The sequence below is a fragment of the Aulonocara sp. 'chitande type north' Nkhata Bay genome, linkage group LG22 (genome assembly GCF_057382095.1).
Source record: "Aulonocara sp. 'chitande type north' Nkhata Bay isolate Kocher_YH1m ecotype deep benthic linkage group LG22, A_spYH_male_GT1.1, whole genome shotgun sequence".
NCBI lineage: Eukaryota > Metazoa > Chordata > Actinopteri > Cichliformes > Cichlidae > Aulonocara > Aulonocara sp. 'chitande type north' Nkhata Bay.
In genome coordinates, this window is record NC_141364.1 from 38,490,828 (window position 1) to 38,511,847 (window position 21,020).

The 21,020-nt window shown below is 41.8% G+C and overlaps 3 protein-coding genes across 5 annotated transcripts in view; 1 reads left to right on the forward strand and 2 right to left on the reverse strand.

Annotated features, from left to right (window-relative positions):
• LOC147304678 (zinc finger MYM-type protein 1-like) overlaps positions 1 to 21,020 on the reverse strand; it is a 302,003-nt gene that overhangs the window by 246,647 nt on the left and 34,336 nt on the right. The gene's annotated exons all lie outside the window — the stretch shown is intronic.
• On the reverse strand, positions 629 to 10,539 carry srfbp1 (serum response factor binding protein 1). Of its 3 annotated transcripts, none has more exons than XM_086281314.1 (3): positions 10,411 to 10,539; positions 2,631 to 3,020; positions 629 to 2,528 (listed from the first exon to the last, which is right to left on the reverse strand). In XM_086281314.1, the coding sequence occupies exons 2-3, from the start codon at positions 3,018 to 3,020 to the stop codon at positions 1,308 to 1,310; spliced, it is 1,611 nt and encodes a 536-aa protein (XP_086137440.1). In that variant the 5' UTR covers positions 10,411 to 10,539; the 3' UTR covers positions 629 to 1,307. The 3 variants fall into 3 exon arrangements, with proteins under 3 accessions (XP_086137440.1, XP_086137438.1, XP_086137439.1); XM_086281312.1 differs by lacking the exon at positions 10,411 to 10,539 and adding an exon at positions 4,887 to 5,017; XM_086281313.1 differs by lacking the exon at positions 10,411 to 10,539 and adding an exon at positions 4,125 to 4,282.
• Positions 4,228 to 20,561, forward strand: maco1a (macoilin 1a). The gene is made up of 11 exons (XM_086281311.1): positions 4,228 to 4,500; positions 6,100 to 6,241; positions 6,357 to 6,483; positions 6,645 to 6,768; positions 6,893 to 7,071; positions 11,224 to 11,758; positions 11,999 to 12,157; positions 15,354 to 15,536; positions 15,637 to 15,757; positions 16,013 to 16,187; positions 18,273 to 20,561. The coding sequence occupies exons 1-11, from the start codon at positions 4,418 to 4,420 to the stop codon at positions 18,473 to 18,475; spliced, it is 2,031 nt and encodes a 676-aa protein (XP_086137437.1). The 5' UTR covers positions 4,228 to 4,417; the 3' UTR covers positions 18,476 to 20,561.

Consider the following 21,020-nt stretch of genomic DNA (forward strand, 5'->3'; position numbering starts at 1 on the left):
TCACATGCAGCGGCATCCCCATCGCCCGCCTGAGGCCGGGGGGCCATCCGGCCGAACCTACTCCCCAGTCCGCTGAGCAGGCGAGGGAATCGGCCCGGACGGGGAAGTGTCCACTCTGGCGGTCGCCCGCGCATCCAGCGGCGCCGGTGACGAGGTGGTTCCTGGGGCCGCCCGCACCTCCAGCTGCAGCCCCGTAGCTGGTCCGGTGGCCACCCACATTGGCATGTGAGGGGTTTTTTTTTAATCCAGGTTTGCTTTTACTTCATTGGAAGTGTGGTTGGGACTATTGTCACCATAAAAATACCATGCCTCCTCCTCTCTACACACTGATGACAATTTGATTTACAACTCCATACTCGCTGAGATATGCCAGGTTTTTCGCTAATAGCGCTTTGCGAATCACCTTGTTGGTGCAAAAATACCAACAATTATACTTTATTCATGTATTATTATTGTATGTATTTTTGTGTGGTCTACCTTACAATATAAAGCACCTCCAGGCGACTGTTGTTGTGATTTGGAGCTATATAAAAATGTTACCTTTGGCAATTTTTGTAGGTTTGATGAAGGGAATGGGAACAAATGATATATTTTTATGACAGGCTGCAAATAACAAATTGCATAAAGGTACAATTTAAAATTGGTTCTTTACTCAGATGTCAGTTGTGTAGGCAGAACACTGAGTTAGGTGTCTTTTTTATGCTTGAATGAGTCATAAATCAGTGTTAAGCAGCTTAACAAAAGAGCGAGAGAGAAAATACATTCCTCTATAAAACGGTCAGGTACAAGGACTGGACTGAAAATGGGTGAAGAAGAAGCCAATGTACAAAAATAAACTACTGGTCAGAACTACATTTAAAAAAACAAAACAACCTACAAGTCTGTCTCTTTGGAAGGAAAATGTACTGAAATGAGTGGTGGCTCAAGACATTTACACAATATTGTAGATAAAAACTTTACAGCAAAAAAATGGCACAATATGCTTGTGTCAAGATTACAACTGTATTATTCAAACATGTCTAATAATGAAGGACTTAAAAAAAGTGGATAACATAATCACAAAACCATCGCTGGAATTAAAAGGACAGAAAACCTGAAATGTGCACACGTTCAAATACACAAAAAACAGCTTCCCAGTGTCCTACATTCAAATTTGTCCCGTTACCATAGTGCAGCCATAGAATGAATGCGCTGCTTAAACTGCTGCCCACTGACAAAGCTATCACAGAACAGGTTGCATCTTAGAGTTTAAACCTTCCAACACATCATCCCTGAACTTTAAACTTTACACAAACAGCCAACAACTTTCAGTCATCATCATCACCAAACTTGATCTTCTTCCCCTGGAAGGCCAGGATTTGTCCTTGCTGCTCCTTCCTTCTCTTACTGGCCTCCCAGGATGGATGCAGTGCCTGCTGTGGTGCCCGATGTGAGAAGACACCTCCACCCCTGCGATCTTTTTGTCTCAGAACATCGCCTCTGCCTTGTCCCCTTCCTCTGCTAGCGGTAGCAAAGCCCTTATCCTCAGACTCGGGGTGTTTGCCATCGGGGTAGGGCTTGCTGTACTTAGACCCTGAACTTTTCTCCGGCTTCTGGAACTTGGGCTGTTTATTGAAATCTTTATTGTGTTTCCTAAATTTATCTCCACCTTTCCCTCTGCTAGCACCTCTACCCCCAGCTGCCTTGGTCCCAGCCAGAGAAGGACAGAAGAGAGACTCCAGCTTGGTCGTTTTTGATTTCAGCCTAGATTCAAGCTCATCGAGTTGATTCTCGAGCTTGTCCGAAGACACGTTCTCAGCAGAGTCCTTTCCTGCCTCAGCTCTCTTATCCGCCGCCATCTTCTCCATACTTTCGTCTTTTGGCTTTTTCTTTTTCTTCTTGAATTTGCTCACTTTTCCTACAAAGAAGCCGTCATCATCATCGCTCTCCTCCGACTGCGATGACTGCTTGTGGAACCGTTCCTCCGTGCTGTCATCAAAGTACTCTTTCTCTTCATCACCGAATGACTCTAAATCGCTCTCTTCCTCAGCTGGCTCAGCCTGGATAATGGGTTTCTCTTTTTTAACTGGAGGTTTATTTTTCACAATCTCCTTTATGTCACTAGTTTTTCCTGGTGCTGCTCTAACACTCTTAGGCTCCGTCTTTTTTTGTGCGTGAACATCAGAAGTTCCACCTTTCTCCATTTCTTCTCCGACTTCGGCAACAGCTCCATCTTCACTCTCTTTAAGACGTTCCTCCTCGCTGTTTTCCCTAAGCTCCTCTTTTCCCTCCTTTTTCTCTTGTAACTGCAGAGTCACCTTTCCTTCCACTGCCTTCCCTTGATTTTGCACTTTGTCCTTTCCTCCTCGCTTCCCGCTCTTCGTCCGCTCCTCTTTGAAGGCTTTTACAGCTGCTTTGATGTTCTCAATCTTCCTGCTGAATTGAGGGTGGGTGGCGATGCGAGCGATGGCCCGGTCAGATATGGTAGACTTGGGGTTCTTGCAAACCTGCTCAAAGCTGAGATTCTTCTGTAAGGCGGTCTTGGTCACCTGTAGATAAGTTGAAAAAAATATTTCAAAATGAAAAGATAAAGAATGAAATGGCTTGGAAGTCGTTGCAGAAATGATTTGCTGATAGGACAACAAGCCCACCTGATCGGGTACGAGGTTCTTCATGTCGTGGATCTCTTCCAGAAGTCTGGCGGCTCTCCTCTGATTCCTCTCCATCTCGGTCTCGTTCCCCTTCTTCTTCTTCAGCGCGCCAATCTGACGTGTCAGCTTCCTTATGATCAATGCCCTGACCCTCTTCACCTCCTTCCTCATCTTCACCACCTCGTTGTTGAGGTTCAGCACATCTGCCTCCTTTTTCTCCTCATCATGATCAGGTAAGGGATTCTTTTCCTGCTCCTTTTTTTCCTCATCTTCTTCCCTCTCACTTCCTTCTTCTTCCTCTTCTGTTTCTTCTTCATCTGTCTCTCCCTCCATCTCCTTCTCTTCGTCCTCAGCAGACGGCACCATTTTCTCCATTTTGTGCAGCATCATCTGTTGAAAAATAAATCCATATACTGCAATAAGAGCAAGAAGTGCAGCACTAGCAATGGTGCAAAAGAAAAAAGTCACGTGAGGGCGAAATGATCTTTTTTTACTCCCATATTAAGTAACCAGAATGCGAACGGTCATAAAAAATTCAAAGTGCAGTTCATTGATATTTGAGGTTATTTAATATAGAAAAAAATGTAATCATAAATATACATCAATTAGATTATTACATCCTCCAACAAACAGATGCATTCTCATAAACTTAGAATTAATGTATTAAAACCACAAAGGACCGGCTGCCTATTTGTGGAAGTCACCATGTTGTCTTGTCATGTTGAATACAGTGGCTGAGCTAAACTCTTGTCTTTTAAATTAGTGTCTGCACCTTCAGATGATATGAAACATCATTCCTATGTTTTATCATGTGAGAAGGAGTCGCCATTCACACACACATTCACACACTGGTGGAGGCAGCTACAGTTGTAGCCACAGCTGCCCTGGGGCAGACTGACAGAAGCGAGGCTGCCATCGGCCCTTCTGGCCAACACCAGTAGGCGGTAGGTGAAGTGTCTTGCCCAAGGACACAACGACCGAGACTGTCCGAGCCGGGGCTCGAACCGGCAACCTTCCGATTAACTCCCAGCCACGATCGCCCCGCAATCGTGGCTCAGATGCAGTTTTTATGTCCAAGTAACCACTGAAAGTACAGTAAGATTTTAGCTCATACATCAAAACAACTTTCCTCTGTGGCAGAGTGGCATGACGTCCCCCAAAGAAGGAGTTTGTTTCTGAAGTCCACCCCACACCAGAAATAAATAACATTAAATTAAATACACCGCATACTGCTTTACCGAAATTATCTCTTTTATGGAGCTTTTATCTAAACACAGATTGGAAACAACTTTTCTTACTACCGTTCTTCCGAGAAATTCAAAAAAATGTGCTTAAATACCCGGCGGACCCTTCCAAAACAAACGTGGTTGAACACGCATGGACGCGTTTCACCACAAAAGAATAGCAATAAATAGCTCGCTCTACTTAAAACACGATTAAACCTGGCAACAAATCCAAAAGAGCATCGCTGCAAAGTTTTACCGCGACACTTACCGTTCAAAAAGGACAATTAAGAGCGAAAACTGAGCAAATCGCTTGGGCTAGCTGGGAGCGGCCATGTTTCGCACGCCTCCGACAGCGGCGTGACGTCAGACGTCAGCGAGTCAACGCCGCCGTGTCGTGAAAAGGGGAGGGCCTTCCGCGGACTGTTTTTATTTATTTCTTTGTTTCATGTGCATAAAACAACAACAATGGTGGATAATTGAAGAAGTGTGAATATTAGGATGAGCGAATGACGTGTCCAGTCATAGTTACCAGGCCGATATCACAAGTGAATCAACAGGGGGATGATGAAGCGGCGCAATGCGGACTGCAGCAAACTCCGACGGCCGTTAAAACGGAACCGAATCACCGAGGGTATATATAGCAGGTACAAAAAGGGGGCCGGGGGGACGTTATTGTATAACAATGGCGCCTAGTTGCATATGTCAAGACAAGGCGGCCAGTCTCTGCTCATGTTCATATTGAAGCGTATTGACGATTTGTTCTCGAGCTGAATGAACATGCCCGCTTATTGTCATAATTATAGGCCTAGTGTGGCATCGTTTACACGGCTAGGCAGTTAAATTCAAATTCGGGTTAAATGTAAAAGAATAATGCAAATTGCGTTCAGCGGTCAATCCGCTTGACAAAAAAAATCCCAAACAAAAACTAAACAAAACCGTGAAGTCGTGGGGGGGAGAATCCTGCTCGTGCTCGAGATGACAGCAGCAATGTCAGAGGCGCTCGTTTTGAAGTGGAACGGGTTCTTCTCACCTGTGCTTTGTCTGCCATACACCGGGGGCTAAATTTAAACACGTCAGTGGAAACCGTTAGCAGCAAACAAAACGAGTCCCCGGACCGGAAAAGCCACACACGATTCAAGCACGGCTCGCAATTTCAAAATAGCATGGCCTTTCCTATAGACTGATAGATGGCAGGCCAGAACAGCTGTGCAGCAAGCTAGCATGTCCAGACATGAAACTCTGTACATATTGTTTTGCCCCCAAAGGTGTTTGGATGGATTGTTCTGATCTTTTATTGATGGGAATAACTGTATGCGTCCGCGCTCTGTGCTTCACTGTTTTTTAGTGGTATTATTATGTTAATTTTTTCTCTGAAATTAAATATTTTTAGCTTTTATAGTGTGAAAGACAAATAAGCTCCATTTGTGTACAACTTTCCCACCTCTTTCATCAATTAAATTAATATAAGCATAAACGGAAGCTTTATGCTTTAAGTTTTTGTGGTCTTCTGCAGTAGACCTGAAAGTCACATGCTCACTCAAAAATGCAGTTTAGTGTTATTTGAGCTTCTGTTCTGTTCACACAAAATGCTGTGCAGCCCCATCATAAACTGAGAAGCCTGGTCAGCCTTGCTACAATGTTAGACACCCCAGGGACCAGGTGATCCTCAGATAATGAGCAAGCACTTGGTGATGATGGGGAGGAAGAACTCCCTCTTAAGACAAAGAGACCTTTGACAGAGCCAGGCTCAGGAAGGGGCAGCCACTAGGAACACTAACCCCCAAAATTGGCTGGGGACACTGTGGGAGAGAGAGACGAATGTCTGTGCCATGCAATAGTTTGGTATAAAACACGGAGTGCAGAGGAGAAGCATTCAGCCCCAGGAGCTTATAGCAGTATACCTAAGGGATAAGGATGGTTCAGGGAGCTTTTAGGACAACCGGATAACAAACTACCGAAGTCGAGCCCAGAAGTAACAAATGCACATACCAGTTTTTCAGCAGGAGGCAGGATTATTCCTACTTTTGCCTTCAATCCTAGAGCTAGCACTGCAGGTCGCACTGAAAACGTGGTTCCTATAAACATATTAGACTGTTGCATAAACCTGAGGCCCACATGACTGTCATTAAACTGTATCTAAATCCACAATAAGCCATCTTTAGTGGTTCTGCTTTATCTCCTTTTTTCATCTGTCCATTCACCTTCCTTTTTCCCCTGTGTTTTCCTCTGTCTCTTCTCCACAGCACGTTCCTGTACCTGAAGTTCCTGGTAGTGTGGGTGTTGGTCCTGCTGGCTGACTTTGTGCTCGAGTTCCGCTTTGAGTATCTGTGGCCTTTTTGGCTTTTCATTCGAAGTGTCTACGACTCCTTCAGATATCAGGGGCTGGTAAGAGCTTAGTTGTAATGACCCTGAACACACCGCTCCTTCCACTCAGTATAAATGCACGTTGGAAGATGAAACATCTAATATCTCCATCCTTTTCTCTCCCATGCGTTTTTAGGCATTCTCCGTCTTCTTTGTGTGTGTTGCGTTTACATCAGACATCATATGCCTTCTCTTCATCCCCGTCCAATGGCTGTTTTTTGCTGCCAGCACCTACGTATGGGTCCAGTATGTCTGGCACACAGGTTAGTCCAAGTTGGGGTTTTTTTCTTGCTATGTTTTTCCCTTCTGGCAGCCAAATGGCCACTTTCACCTCAAATACTCAGTGCGTAAGAAATTCAAAGCTGCCAAGTTTCTTCTCTGCTAACTTGATGTTTTTTTCCCCACGTCTCCTCCTTTCATGCAGAGAGAGGAGTCTGTCTACCCACTGTATCGCTGTGGATCCTGTTTGTGTACATCGAAGCTGCCATACGATTCAAAGATCTGAAGAACTTTCACGTAGACCTGTGTCGACCCTTTGCTGCTCACTGGTGAACATCAGTTTGTGATTTTTGCAACAATTTTCAATGTTCAGTAGTAAGAAATAAAATCATGACTTCCTTAATTTTTCTAATAATTGTACAAAGCACCGATTGTTTCCCCCCTACCTCCCAGTATCGGCTATCCAGTGGTGACTCTAGGCTTCGGCTTTAAGAGCTACGTTAGCTACAAGATGCGACTGAGGAAACAGAAGGAAGTGCAAAAGGAGAATGAGTTCTACATGCAGCTCCTACAGCAGGCGTTACCTCCAGAGCAGCAGATGCTGCAGAGACAAGAGCGGGAGGCAGAAGAGGGTAAGTCACAAAAACACATTAAAGGGGTTCTGTAATATTTTTCAACCATTTCTTTCATCTATATTCTGGTACTATTGTATGTTCTCATATTAAACAAGTGTTTCAAATAATAAAATGTGTATATATGGACGTAATCCCTGCTAGTCAGAAACTCGGGTTTCAGACAGGATGGAGAGCCATTCATTTCTTTCTTTATCCAAACAGTTTAACCACAGATAGTTTGCCACTGTGTCATGGGGCTAATGAAAAATGTGATCGCTAATTATTATTGAAGCTTTCACTTGAAGGCGTGCTTTCACCAATGCAGTTTAGAAAAAGTCTGCACACTGTTGTCTTCTATCACTTAGCTTTACTTAAGAACTAAGACCTCTAGATATGAGGCCATCTGGACTAACAAGTGTCTAATATACCATCAGAAGTATTGCGTGCCAGTCACATTGTGGTGATTAATGGCACGTCAGTCAGCATTTTCCCAAAGCTGGACGCACCGGCAGGCATCAGCATTAACTGTCCAGTTGTCATGAACAGCTCATTAAGTTGCAGCTGATTATAACACATACTTGTACAGGATGTCAGTTCAGGCTTCAGACACTGATTTCAATCTTTAGCAGAAGATGGCATTGACGCTTGTCATCGTGCTGCTTCTTGTTTTGTCCAGTGAATAATTCCAAATGTAGAAAGTGAGGCGTCGAGTACAGCACAGATCTCATACAGAGCGTTGAACCCAGTTTATTTTCCTTTTTTTCCCTTTAAAGCTACAAATGACAGAAACACTTCCCATGTAAGCAATGTAAGCTGAAAGAGTGAAGTCACTGTCATTTTACATCATTGGCCACAAACAGCTCACTTTGATCTTAAGCAGGCTGGATCAGACCAGTGAAACTGTGGTCAAAAAGTGGATAGTGGAAAAACAGCAACGTTTTTTAATCATTTAATTGTTTATGTTTTACTTAATTACTTTGGTGTAGTTTAAATGCCAATGACGGGGAGGGACGTTTGTTCTGGCTGATTCTGGCCCCCAGACCACATGTTTGACACCTCTGGCGTTATAAGCTGACTGTTCGTGTTAAGAATTTGTATAAAAACAGCTTGGAAAAAAAAAACTAAAGAATTTTTAAAAAGAGAATAAAGAAACAAGCAAATGTTCTGACTTTAACACTGCTACAAATGTTGAGCTGTTCATAAGCTCACATAGACGTAATCAGCCATCGCTGTATATGAACAAGGCTGGTATCCTGCTTGTGGATATGTTACCTTTTGGGCTTGAAGTGGGAAATAAACAAATGCAGTAACAGTTGCAGTTATTGATGTTAAAGGGGATGAAAGAGTTATAAGAAGAGAGTACTGTTTGGCTAACCCTATATATGTTTCACACTCCTTCTAAAGGCCTGTTGGTCAAGCTTTAACATCAGAGTTGGGTCATGGTCGGGGTAAGGATTTGGCATTCGGATGTGATAGTTGAAGCTGGTTGATCACATTCCTAGACTAGGTGATACAAGCAGACCTCAACTCGTCATGGGATGGGACGTACAGCATCATTTCACTACATGGTGTTATGTAAACTAGATGACTCAGTGCACACCTGTTTAACTTAACCTTTCAGTTTTCATCAGAAAATGCTGATGTGGCTACTAGTCATCGCTTTCTTAGAAATTCACAAGTTGGTAGTTTATGTTTTGAAATGATCTGTTACGCTTCAGATGCTCTGCTTTGCTTTCAAACCGCATACAAACCGAGATGCAGAACTAGACCCAGCTTTTTTTTTCTGCGGCTCGGCCCAGATTTTTAGAGTTCGTTTGACAGCGCATACACCTGCTGAGACAAACTGAACAAAACAGGAAATGCACCAGATTTGGTCCCCCCCCTAAACAGGTTAGGTCTGAAATCACTCTTTTCTGTTAATACAAAACAGGAAACCCAGCTGCTGCCACAAGGCTGTTTTTTATACACACACACACACACACACACACACACACACACACATATATATATATATATATATATATATATATATATATATATATATATATATATATATATATATATATATAATATTAGGGGTGCAACGATACACAAAATTCACGGTTCGGTACTTTGGTGTCACGGTTCGATATTTTTTCGATACAAAAAAAAATGTTCATGCCTTTTTAATTTGTCATTTATTAAAATTATAAATATATATTTTAACACAAAAGTACAGTTTTTAAATTTAACCCTAACCCTTGTGCGTGTTGTTTTTTAGCTCGTCATATTGCAGCCACAGAAATTCTTTTGTCCTTGAAACCATAAAGCTGCACTTTCTTTTTGCCTTATAGTCTGATTTGTCATAACTTCTCCGTTTTGTGGTAAGCTTTTCTTTGGCTGTCACTTCTTCACCCTGACCTGTCTTATTTGGCTCAGCAGAACTAAAATATATATCTGTCTGTGAAGGTTCTCAATCATCCAGGTCATCGTAGTGAAATATATATCCTGCCGCACTCACATAAGCTCAGCGATTCTCTGCGCGATCAACCTCTCACATGTTTAAGCTGCGGGAGATTTCACTTGTCATGTTTGCATAGTAAGCTAACAATTAATAAGATGATGTCAGAGGAATTGGTGCACAAATTATCATCACTCACAGATCAGTGCTGTCGCTCTCTATACACAGTTCGCGCGATTGCAAAGTGAAAGCAAAAAAACAAGCGCAAATTCAAACAGGATTTCAATATGTCACATATTGACAGTGGCTCACCCAATGACATAATTACCCAGCTACATTTCTGAAAGAATGCAAAAGCATTGACATATATTTTTCCTTCCTACAATAGCCCGACAGGCAGGGCAGAGATAGCCCCGGGACGTCGGGCTAGCGATATTGCGAGCCCTGTATCTGATTGAGGAATCACTCATCTTTGGAAAAGAGAGTTTATTACAGAGAAATGTCTCTTTCCAAAATAAAAGCTATACTATCCGCTTCTTCTGGGCTATATTCTCAGCAGCATATTAAACATATCAGGTCTCCATAAGGAGAATCCTGTGCTAACAGCTGTCTAAATGACTCGGCTAAAGTTTGTAGCATGCATGCTTGTTGTTTTTTCTTTGCACTAGGATGATGTCGGTGTAAATGTGCAGTCATATTCCTTGTGTTCCCACTAGTGCTTTCAGGTTAATCTCGTTGAAATAACCTTAACGCCGCAACACGGCAAATCTCCGTTAACGAGCTACCCTATACAGAGGGGCTAGAAGGCCAACACGTTAACGAGCTAACTGCGCTAACACACTAGCTCCCACCCATGTAATTGAGCATTGCATGGCACATCCAACATACTGTTTTACTTTAGTCCATGACTCACTTACCTTCAGGGTGAAAACCAAAATAATTCCAAACGCCAGATCTGAATGAGGGTGGGGAGGTCCACTTCTGTCTCGCTAGCTTGCCCTGCGCTCTTCCTTCTGACCATCCTGTCTGTGTTGAGTGCTCAGTGAATCTGCGTTCGACTACTCCGCCTAGGCTGCACTCTCGAGCCTAGGCGGAGTAGTCAAATGCAGATTCACTGAGCGCTCAACACAGACAGCATCGTCAGAAGGAAAGTTGATAAAATAAATTACAAATTTTGTATTGTTCTTTTTTTTTTCCTCCCCTTTGGTTTTCTTTCTTTCTCTCCCCCTCTTTCTTTCATTCTTTCCCCCTGTCCTATCCCACAGTCATGTCTGTCCCGTTTGCAACTGAAAATAAAATAAATTCATAATTATAATAAAGGTCAATCAAATGGACCAATATGATGATCCACTTAAAATAAATCCTCTTGGCATCTTTCTTGGCCTCAAGACAACAATTCTGATGGCTATAGATCCAAACGGGACACAAAAAAAAAAAAAAAATTTGAAAAAATTGAAAAAAAAAAAATTGAAAAAAATTGTATTGTTCGATACATATGCGTACCGAACCGAAAGCACTGTATCGAACGGTTCAATATCGATACGAATATCGTTGCACCCCTAATATATATATATATATATCTATATATATATCTATCAGGGATTGCCAAGGTCATCACTCATTCTCTGTTTATGACCAAATATGAATCCAGTTTGCATTAGTATTTGCTTCAATTCATCTACTGTGTTTTTCTGTGTGTTCTAATGCTGTATTCAATTGCTTTCATCCAGCTGCCTTAGCTAAAGGAATCTCAGAGGTAGAGCCCACAGTGGTGTCCCAAAACGGAGCACCTCCTGGAAAGAAAAGCACTTCAGTACCGTTACCTGAGCTGGAGTACCGGGAAAAAGGGAAGGACACTTCTGCAAAAGAGGGCAAAAAACAGAACACAGTTGGAATCAATAACAACAGTATTATACACGCACTGGACTCCAAACTACAGGAGACAGAATATATTGAGAACTACGTTGGGGCAAAAAGACTGAACAACGACCTGGCAGGCGACAACACGCACGCCGACACCAACACGCACACTTCTTCTAAAGAGGAAATTGGGGGGATGGGGAAGAACTACAAAAATGCCAGCGGAGGAGGCGGAGGCAGCAACTCGTCACCTCGGAATCACAGTTCTGCCAACGGCAGCGTGCCGCCAGGTTCCTCAGCTAATAAGAATGAGAAGAAGCAGAAGGGAGCAGGGAAGGGGCAGAAGGATCCGGTGGAGAACTGCATCCCCAATAACCAGCTGGGAAAGCCAGATGCTCTAGTGCGGTAAGACACCCCCGTTATCATTTTCCGACATCCATTTTTTTACTTGGATACTTTGAGGGACACTCACTACTTGCCACGTTTCCTTTTGTCTATCTCTGCTGGATAGCCAGCTTAGTCATATTTCAACACTGAAGCTGCTAAAACAACACTAGCATTATGTACTATATTAGAACAACTCTACACTGAAACTGATTCTTTTAGGAAATGTGTTTGCTAATATTGCCGTGTCCCTTCCCAAAGACTGGAGCAGGATGTGAAGCGTCTGAAGGCAGATCTTCAGGCCAACAGGCAGCTGGAGTCGGAGCTGCGGAGTCAGCTTTCCTCTCTGAGCAGCCAGGATCGTAGCCTGCGCTCCGAACTGAGCCAGCTGCGCCAGGACAACGAGCTGCTACAGAACAAGTGAGTGCATGTACACTTAATTGTCAGGACCACTACAGTCAAAAGAAAAGATCAGTATTTCCAACTGAAGTGATTCATATTTGACTGTATTACTCTGTTTTCGGACCTCCCCAATCTTCCATATGCATATATGGAAAGCCAGAAGAGGCAGCAGCAAGCCGCTAGCACAGAACAAAGCAGGAAAGACAACAGATATAATATTGATTATCTAAGAATGTCAAACTCATTTTAAACTGTGAGCAACAGCCCGATTTGAGCGGGGCAGACCAGTGAAACACCCCTCTCTATCAACATAAAGATATTTAACGGTACACCTAATCCCTGCAATAGCTTGGTATTAGAAAAAGAAATGCAAGTGAAAGAAATATTCTGCCACAACTTTTTTTATTTCTTACACATAAATGATAAGAAATACAGAAATTGTTCTGGTAGCTTATTATAAAACAGAAAGTTGTTTTATTTTTTCTTCTTATTTTTATTGCTTCGAACCTGTTGTTAAAAACAAAACAAAACACAAACAAACAGAAATTTCTATATCGGTTAAAAAAAACAGGATGTCTGTTGTTATTGTCATTGTTATTATTATTGTTATCATTGTTTATTTGTTACTTTGATGTAAATACAATAGGCTGTGGAGGAGGTCTTTATCTTTAGGAAAAGCTGTAAAATGTAAAATACAGTTTGAAGTTCAAAACTTATGCCCTCCTTAATATTTTGGAAACATGTCTAGTGGGCCGGTTGGGAGTCGTTGCCAGGCCCAATTTTGGCCCCTAGATCTTATGTTTGACACCCATAATGAAAGATATAACATGAAAGGAGAAGCTGGGGTGGAGGTGGTTTGTAAAGTGGTTTGCAGATAAGATATTTTGGGGAAGGCAGTTTGGGTTAGTGATATAACCTCAAGGATAATTGTATATTAAGGAAATCTGTCCTAATGATATTTACAATGATATAGAAAAACACATTTTATTCTTGATCACAGCTTGCACGCTGTTGCATTTATTTATTAGTGCAAGAAAAAGTATGGGGAATTTCCATCCTTCTATTCCAAGGAGTTACTGTCATTGATGATGCACTAATCTGATCTAATCTTAAGTGTGAATCTATTGCCACAAGGTGCCAGTAGCAGCATTAAAATTCATTAGTAGTATAGCGCATTATATATAGCATAGTGACACAGCATCAGATAAATGTAAACACAAAAGTAGCCTTGTAGTGTTTTCACTGGAGTTGAGCTGATCTGCCTGGACTGCGGCTGGATTTTTGTAGCCTGCCTGCTAACACTGTGTGATTTGCATTTTTTTTGTTTTTGTCTGGTTTTTTTTCTTCACAGTTTTTCAGATTCAAGTTTCTAAAGTTGTGTTCCACTGAAGAGAGGCAGATTAGTGCCATTTGTTCCCATAATGTGACTGTAGGAGTGTAGATTTGTCTTTAGGACCTCAGTGTACATTTATTTTAAACTTCATGGCCCAAGATCAGAGCAGTGAACATGCATCATTTTGCACTAATGTTCAAGTTTGGTTCATCTGTTCAGCTCGTTTCCAGTTCTATATTTTTATTCATAGGAACTGTGGAGAAATTTGCATGAGTCACAGTTTAAAATAATCCCCGTTTATCTTCTACTGGGCATTGGTGCAGCTCTTTAGTTCATCCACTGTTTAAAACGAGCTGTTTGAGCTTCTCCCTGTTTAAGGCCACACTCCTTTTAAACCAACAGAAACTGAGTACTTTAAGTTATTGGTGCTGGAGGTGGTTGTGCAAGCCACAGAGTCATGGAATGTATTTTCACAAGTGCTTTTTGCATTTTGGCTTCGTGTGTCGTTCATCTGAGATTGTATTTACCTCAAATTTAAGACCTGCCAAGGACCAGGTGATTTTTTTTTTTAATGTGGTAATATGTACAACTTTATAATTCTAAATAAGGTGTACTTTCATTTTTTAACATTACCATATAATACTTTTCAGAACGGACTGCCCCGTGCATGAGGCTGCACGGTGCTAATGCGTTAACGAGCTAACGTGTTGACGGCGTGCAGCCCCACGCACAGGTGATCTGCGTTAACTCGCTAACGGAGGCTATGTCCACACTAGCCCGGATAGATTTGAAAACGCTCTGCGTCCACACGAGCATTTTCAGTCGTTTCACAGAGTTGTGTGTCCACATTGAAATGGGCGAAAACGCTTACGTTCCAGTTCTGTGCATGTGTGAAAGGCAAGATGCTTCGACCTGCCTCATTTCTGTCTGTCGTTTATTTACTTTCCGGCTCGTTGAAACATCACCGCAAAATGTCGATGAAAAGCGCCAAGTTTTTTAAATGGACTAATAATGAGGTGGAGTTGTTGCTGCGAGTAACACAAAAGTACAAAGTTGCAAAAGCGAGTGAGAATTAAAGAATTTGAAGAAAAGCTATCTGGAGCATGTAGAAACTGATATTAATCTTTAATGCGCTGTCAAAATTGAGAGCAAACAAAACAATTGCTGTGTAATGCCCTCCGCTATCTTTGTTTAATTGGTCACATGACTGCATCACATGACTAAAATGTGTCATCGTTTTAGAAAGTCTCCTTTTCGCTGTCCACACTGCCATGAAAGCACTGTTTTCAAATGTGAGCGTTTTCGAAACGCTGCGTTTTCCATCAGCGAAAACAGCATCTCACTGTGGACGGGAGGCCAAAACGGAGAGAAAACGATGCGAAAACGCATTAGTGTGGACTTAGCCGGAGATTTGCCGCGTTAATGCGGTTATGGCGTTAACGTCATTTTAACAATATTAACGCTGACAGCACTAATTTATATAGCACAAAGTCACAACAAAAGTCGCCTTAAGGGTCTTATATTGTAAGGTAAAGACACCAAAGTAATACAGAGAAAATTCCAGCAATCTGACGACCACCTATGAACAAGCACTTGGAGACAGTGGGAAGGAAAAACTAAATTTTTAACTGGAAGAAGCCGCTGGCAGAACCAGGCTCAGGGATGGGAAGCGAGGGAGACCGGACCTAATAGAGATCAATAATAATAATGAATGATTAAATGTAGCGTGGTTTAAAAATACATAGAGAGTGAAAAGAGGTTAATGAAGAGGAAACGTGGATCAAAGGAAGCCTTCAGGAGCCTGGGCCTATAACATCTAAATAAATACACCAAATATTCTCAATGATTTCATTGTTGACTATTTTTTCCTGTGTCCTCCAGGCTCCACAGTGCTGTCCAGGCCAAGCAGAAGGATAAGCAGACCATCTCCCAGCTGGAAAAGAGACTAAAGGCTGAGCAAGAGGCTCGGGCTCTGGTTGAGAAACAGCTGGCTGAGGAAAGGAAGAGGAAGAAGATGGAAGAGGCCACTGCCGCCAGAGCTGTAGCTCTTGCAGCTGCAACCAGGTACAAGCCCTCACTATTTTTGTCTTTTGACTCTTAGCTGTTTTGTTTTGGGGCATTTTCAGCTCCTAAAAAGTTTTTCTTTTCCTCCTCTGCCCAACAGAGTGGAGTCGACCGATTCGCTCCGCGGTCGTATCAGAGAGCTGGAGACAGAGTGTAAGAAGCTCAGCATGGATATGAAACTCGCAGAGGAGCAGATTAGAGACCTGGAGGGCAAATGTCAGGTGAGCCTGAGAAGCAGAGTCTTTCCTTTATTATAACTGCGCCTTGTTCTTGTCAGTGTTTGCATACCAGGTTTAAATTGATTGGAAAGTACATTATTTAATTGCTCCGAATATAAATGCAGTTAACGGGCTGCTGCAGGACTCCAGCATATTTTTCCCCTGTTCTAAATGCTTAGTGTAAGTAACTGTTATTTTATAGCATAATAATGTTGTCTCACTTTCCTTTTCTGTTTCTCTCACTCCTGCCTCACAAAGGAGCTGCGCAAGTATAAAGAGAACGAGAAGGACACCGAGGTGTTGATGTCAGCGCTGTCCGCCATGCAGGAGAAGACCCAACACCTGGAGAACAGCCTCAGCGCCGAGACCAGGATCAAACTGGACCTCTTCTCTGCACTGGGGGATGCCAAGAGGCAGCTGGAGATAGCACAAGGTAAACTGCTGCTGTAGGAATCCAGTCATTTGCTCCTGAATTTCTAGTTCTCCCTTTGATTGAAGCACTTGCCTGCTCACAAGAACTGTGTCATCTGTAATAGAGAGGATGAAATTCTAACACAATGACTAAAGGGCTCTTGAAGAGGATATTAGAAATGAGGAAATATTTTTATGAGACGTGTCTTTTCAGCAGTTGAGATGCTCTTTCTGCTGCTGAAACTGCAGTGCTAGGGGCGCAGCAATTCTAAACTTGTTCCATAATCTTTTGTAACCTAATGGCTCGACAAACCTCCGTCTGTCTCTGGGAGCAAAATTGATAAACGACAGCCGCTACAGCAACACCATAAATCCCCAGCTACACGAGTGTCAGGAAGCGTTTGAGGTCTTGCTTTCAGCATCACAGCATGGCTTTTTTCCTAGTTTTATCTAGTGATTACTTCTTACTTCAGTGATTGCAGTGAGGATCATGTCTTCGCTTTGTTTCATTTGTGTAAACACAGAAGCAGCAAAGCAACGAATTTCAATTACATTTTGCCTCAAGGCACTTTATGTTTTAAGGTAAATACTCTAAAATAATAATGATGAAATTCCCAACAATTGGACAACCCCCTTATCAGCAAACACTTAGAGACAGAAGGAAGGAAAAACTCCCTTTTAACAGGAAGAGAAGCAGACTAAGAAGGTGAATCGACTGGTTAGCTGGGCCTTTCTGTGTCGAGTTTGCATATTCTCCCAAATTCAAAATGCTGGTTTAATTGGTGACACTACATTTGCCATAGCTGTGACTGTGTCTGTCTATATTTGTGTGTTTGGATGGGTCCATCTCAGACACAGGCCCCACCCACCTGTTATTAAAACTTCCTGTTTTCAAGCACAACTAATCTGAAGACGTCTCATAGAGAGTGGGAAGAAAGCTAAAACATGCCATACCAAGACTGGTTTAAAATGAATAAGATGAATGCTAATTATTTTAAACTATGAGGGTCAAGTGTGTCAATACTTTTTTTAAACAGTAATTGATCATGTTGATGGTGTTTTTATTGAACACAATGCTGTAATTCATTACACCTCACGTGAGAGTGTGGTTGTCAAGTGCTGACTTAATCTCAGTAAACTGCAGTTAGATTTTAATGAAAGAAGGCAAAGCCCAGGTGAAACTAATCACCTTTAAAATATGTTATTAATTCCACCTGTGCTTGACACCATATCTTCTTCTTCCTACTAGCTTTTATATTCTTTGACTTGGTGAATTACGGCATTTTTAGCTAGCTATTACGGCCCTTGGTTGCATAGTGTGGGACTAGCTACTCTCCTTATGGTGGCTGTGGTTTCCAGATTTGAATGACATTACTACAGGCTAAAAGCAGGTCTTCAGCAATGTTACTGAAAAACAGTAGATAAGTTAGGAAGCCACTGAAAAATTACCCTGAAATCATGTTGCAAACTGCATGAAAGCCATGGACTGTTAATATTTTTGTTGCCCCTCATGTTTAAAACCAAAACCAACACACAAAAAAATTGTACAGTGTGTCTTTGTTTTGACTTCCCCCCCCCCTCACCCCCCAGGGTTCTTCCTGGTAAAATGTAGTTCTTCCTTCCCATTGTCACCAAATGCTCACTCATAGGGGGGTCATTTGATTGTTGAAGTTTTGTCTGTATTATTGTAGGATATTTACCTTACAATATAAAGCACCTTGAGGCGACTGTTGTGCTTTTCTTGGAATATAAGTAAAACTGAATTAAAAAGAAGGTGGCTTTAATATAACTGGGAAACTGGTCTTGTGAAACATCACTGCCTACCTAATAATGAGATGAGAACAGGAAGATGAGAGAAATTCATCTAAACTCATGATTTGTTCTTTTATTTTATTGTAGTTTAGTTTTTTTCTTTTGGTCACGTTTATAAAGTTGATCCCGTCCCTTTAATATTTCGGGCTGTATTAGCCCAGAAGGAAGTCAGAAATGAGGCTTTGCTATGAGAGCACACCTAAGGCTGTTTGATGTTCGGTCTGTCCGCCCCTCTGCTGTTTGTAATACTGTGAAATGAACATTGTGTTTTTCCCACTCATCTCATCCCATCCAGGTCAGATCCACCAGAGGGAGCAGGAGATTGCAGAGCTGAAGCAGAAGATAGCAGAGGTGATGGCAGTGATGCCCAGCCTGTCCTACTCGTCAGATGGCAGCAACCTGAGCCCCGTGACCCCGCACTACTCCTCCAAGTTCATGGACAATAGTCCCTCCTCCCTGGACCCCAACGCCTCAGTTTACCAGCCCCTTAAAAAGTGACTCTGACATCCACGTTTGTCAGATGGGACTTTTCCTTTATTTTGATCTCAGTTCTGGTTTCGGGTTATTTTACATTATTTTCAAGCTTACAAAGCCCCGGAAAGTTTTTGCACTTTCAACACGCACACACAGACACACACAGCCCCTCCATACATCTGGGTATTCGCTCTGGGTGTTTTTTATTTGGGTTTTTTGTCCTATTTATTTTAGGGGGGGGTTGAATTTTGCTTGTTTGTTCATTTTGGGTTGTTTTTAGTTTTGAGGGTGTGTTGTTTTTTTTGGATTTAGCCATCAGACAGCGCGATCTGTTTGAAGGTTGGAGAAAGGAACAAACATTGTTTGGCCAAATGTACTGAAGAGCCATCATGCATCGCTTCGTGTCAGTCTTCTTTTAGTGTAAAGCATGAACCTCCCTCACAGGCATATATTTCTTTCTCTCTCTCTCTTTGTCGTCTGGATTAAACTGACAGACAGGCTTTTAGTTTAAGAAGAATTAGCTTCTTTTTTTTCTTTCCATGATGGTTTGTAGATGACAGAAGGCATACTTTCAGTGCAGATGTGAATTCGAAGCTCACCTGTAAAGTAAAGCCCTGTGAGAGATACATGAATGTAATACTGTTCATGTTTTGATATCAGCATTAACATAAATCAGTGATTGTTTGTTTCGGGTTTTTTGTAATATTTCAGTTCAGTCACGCCGATGTACATTTCTTCTGATTTAGTGATACTGAACAGATGATCATTTGCTGTGTTTCTCGGATACACTTTTAGTCTCTCAATGCTGGAATAGCGGTTTCTCCAGGATTATCAGTAAGTGGATGAAGCAGATGTAGACTACTACTCCTTGATTGGACGTGGCACTGCCGAAAAAAAGAAAAATGTTCCATCAACATTCAGTTGTTTGCTGCAGACACCTCTCTTCTTCTTCTCCCTTCTGGACCAAATTAGAACCGGTTAAGGCCATATCATTCGCTGGATTTAATGATGTCGAGGTAACCACCCCGCCCCTCCCGTTACCTTTATTTGGGGATCTCACAGTGCCTTGCAGTTTCTCTTTTTCAAAAAAAATGCAGAAAATACATACTTTGCAATCCTGGGATTTAAAAGCTTCAAACCTGTTTTCTCTCTCTTTATCCTGTTCATCCACTCACACGCGTTCATCAGTATTCAAAAGCTAAACCGATTACGTGTCATATCGCAGCTAATTGACCAGCTGCGAATTTAAAGGGAAAGCCTAACTCTGGTACATGGTACGCATTGTTTCACGGTGACACAGTCTTGGTATGCCAAACACCAAACCAAACTGATTGTCTTGCCCTCTTGCCGGCATTTTGTTGTTTACAGCGATGTACATTGACTTATCGAGGAATGTTTTCTTTCTTTCGTTTGGGTTCTTAAGTGCCAAGTGTTGCCATTCTGTTTCCATCCATACTTTGATTGATGTAGCTAGCATAATGTTTGCAGGAAAAAAAAAAAGAGTGCTGTTATGTTTTTGTTTTGTTTTGTTTTTCGGTTTTGTTTTGTTTTTTTGTCAGTAGAACATATTCGGATAGTGTTGTGTTTACAAAAGGTTCTGGGCCGATCATGATGAAGCAGCAGAAGCAGATGGTCAGTCGGACTGCTCGTGTTATTCGCACATTTATTTATTTGTGACAGCCTTTTTTTTTTTTTCCCTTCTTTTTTAAATTGAGTGACACTTCTTTGATATTTCCCATCACGATCAGTTGGTTTCCAGTGTTTTCTAACCAGGAAGGATTGTGTGAATGTGTCGTGTTGGGAAGAGGTTACCCCTGAACCATTTGACCATGTTGTGATGTCATGTTGCCTACCTGGGGGGGAAAAAAAAAAAAGAAAGAAAAAAAAAAAAAAGTATTGTTTGTGGATCGCTCTGGCGTTGTGAATTCAGTTCTCAAGTTGCTTTTACAAGTTTGTGTAGAAGGAAGAGAAGGTTTTAAAAAGTGCTTTGTTTTATCTTTTTATTGCTCCACCATGTTTTTGTTTTCTTTACTCAAAGTGATGGTGGCTGTGTCACACTTTTCACTTTGGTCATCACTATTAAAGAAAGTCTTGCTGGTGGCAACGCAAAGCTGTTGAGTCTGTGTACGTGTCATGTTCTGTGTGTGGACTTTCACAGGCCTTTTACATAAAACTTATCACAACATGGGGACAGTGTGATCTGCAGAATTTGCAGAGTAAACAAGAAAACGTACCAGTCAATATTCTCAAGGAAAATATCGAAACTTGTGAGACTTGTAATTTGTATGTGCTGTTTTCTATTCACACTCATTTAAAGCAGTAGCTTGAGCTTGCTGACACCTCCCAAACCTTTAATCTGGGTTTATTTGTTTTGTTCATGTTGTTATGTCTGAACTTAGACAAAAAACACATGCCCTATAATTCAATGGTGATTTCAGGTGCTATTTGTAAATGCCTACTCTGTTTTTTTTTTTTTTTGGTTTGTTTGTTTTTGTCTCCCCCCCCCCTCCCATGTAACCTGATATAAGCTTCATTCACTCATAAGGTAGACCAGGGGGGTCAAACATAA

What these genes read in the sequence shown, in the direction of transcription:
- srfbp1 (XM_086281312.1), bottom strand. An exon ending in AGAACCTCGTACCCGATCAG is followed by an intron (nt 2,529 to 2,630) that starts GTGGGCTTGTTG and finishes ACTTATCTACAG; the next exon opens with GTGACCAAGACCGCCTTACA.
- maco1a (XM_086281311.1), top strand. Translation starts at nt 4,418, where the DNA reads ATGATGAAGCGGCGCAATGCGGACTGCAGCAAACTCCGACGGCCGTTA. An exon ending in AGAGCGGGAGGCAGAAGAGG is followed by an intron (nt 7,072 to 11,223) that starts GTAAGTCACAAA and finishes GCTTTCATCCAG; the next exon opens with CTGCCTTAGCTAAAGGAATC. An exon ending in AACGAGCTGCTACAGAACAA is followed by an intron (nt 12,158 to 15,353) that starts GTGAGTGCATGT and finishes TGTGTCCTCCAG; the next exon opens with GCTCCACAGTGCTGTCCAGG.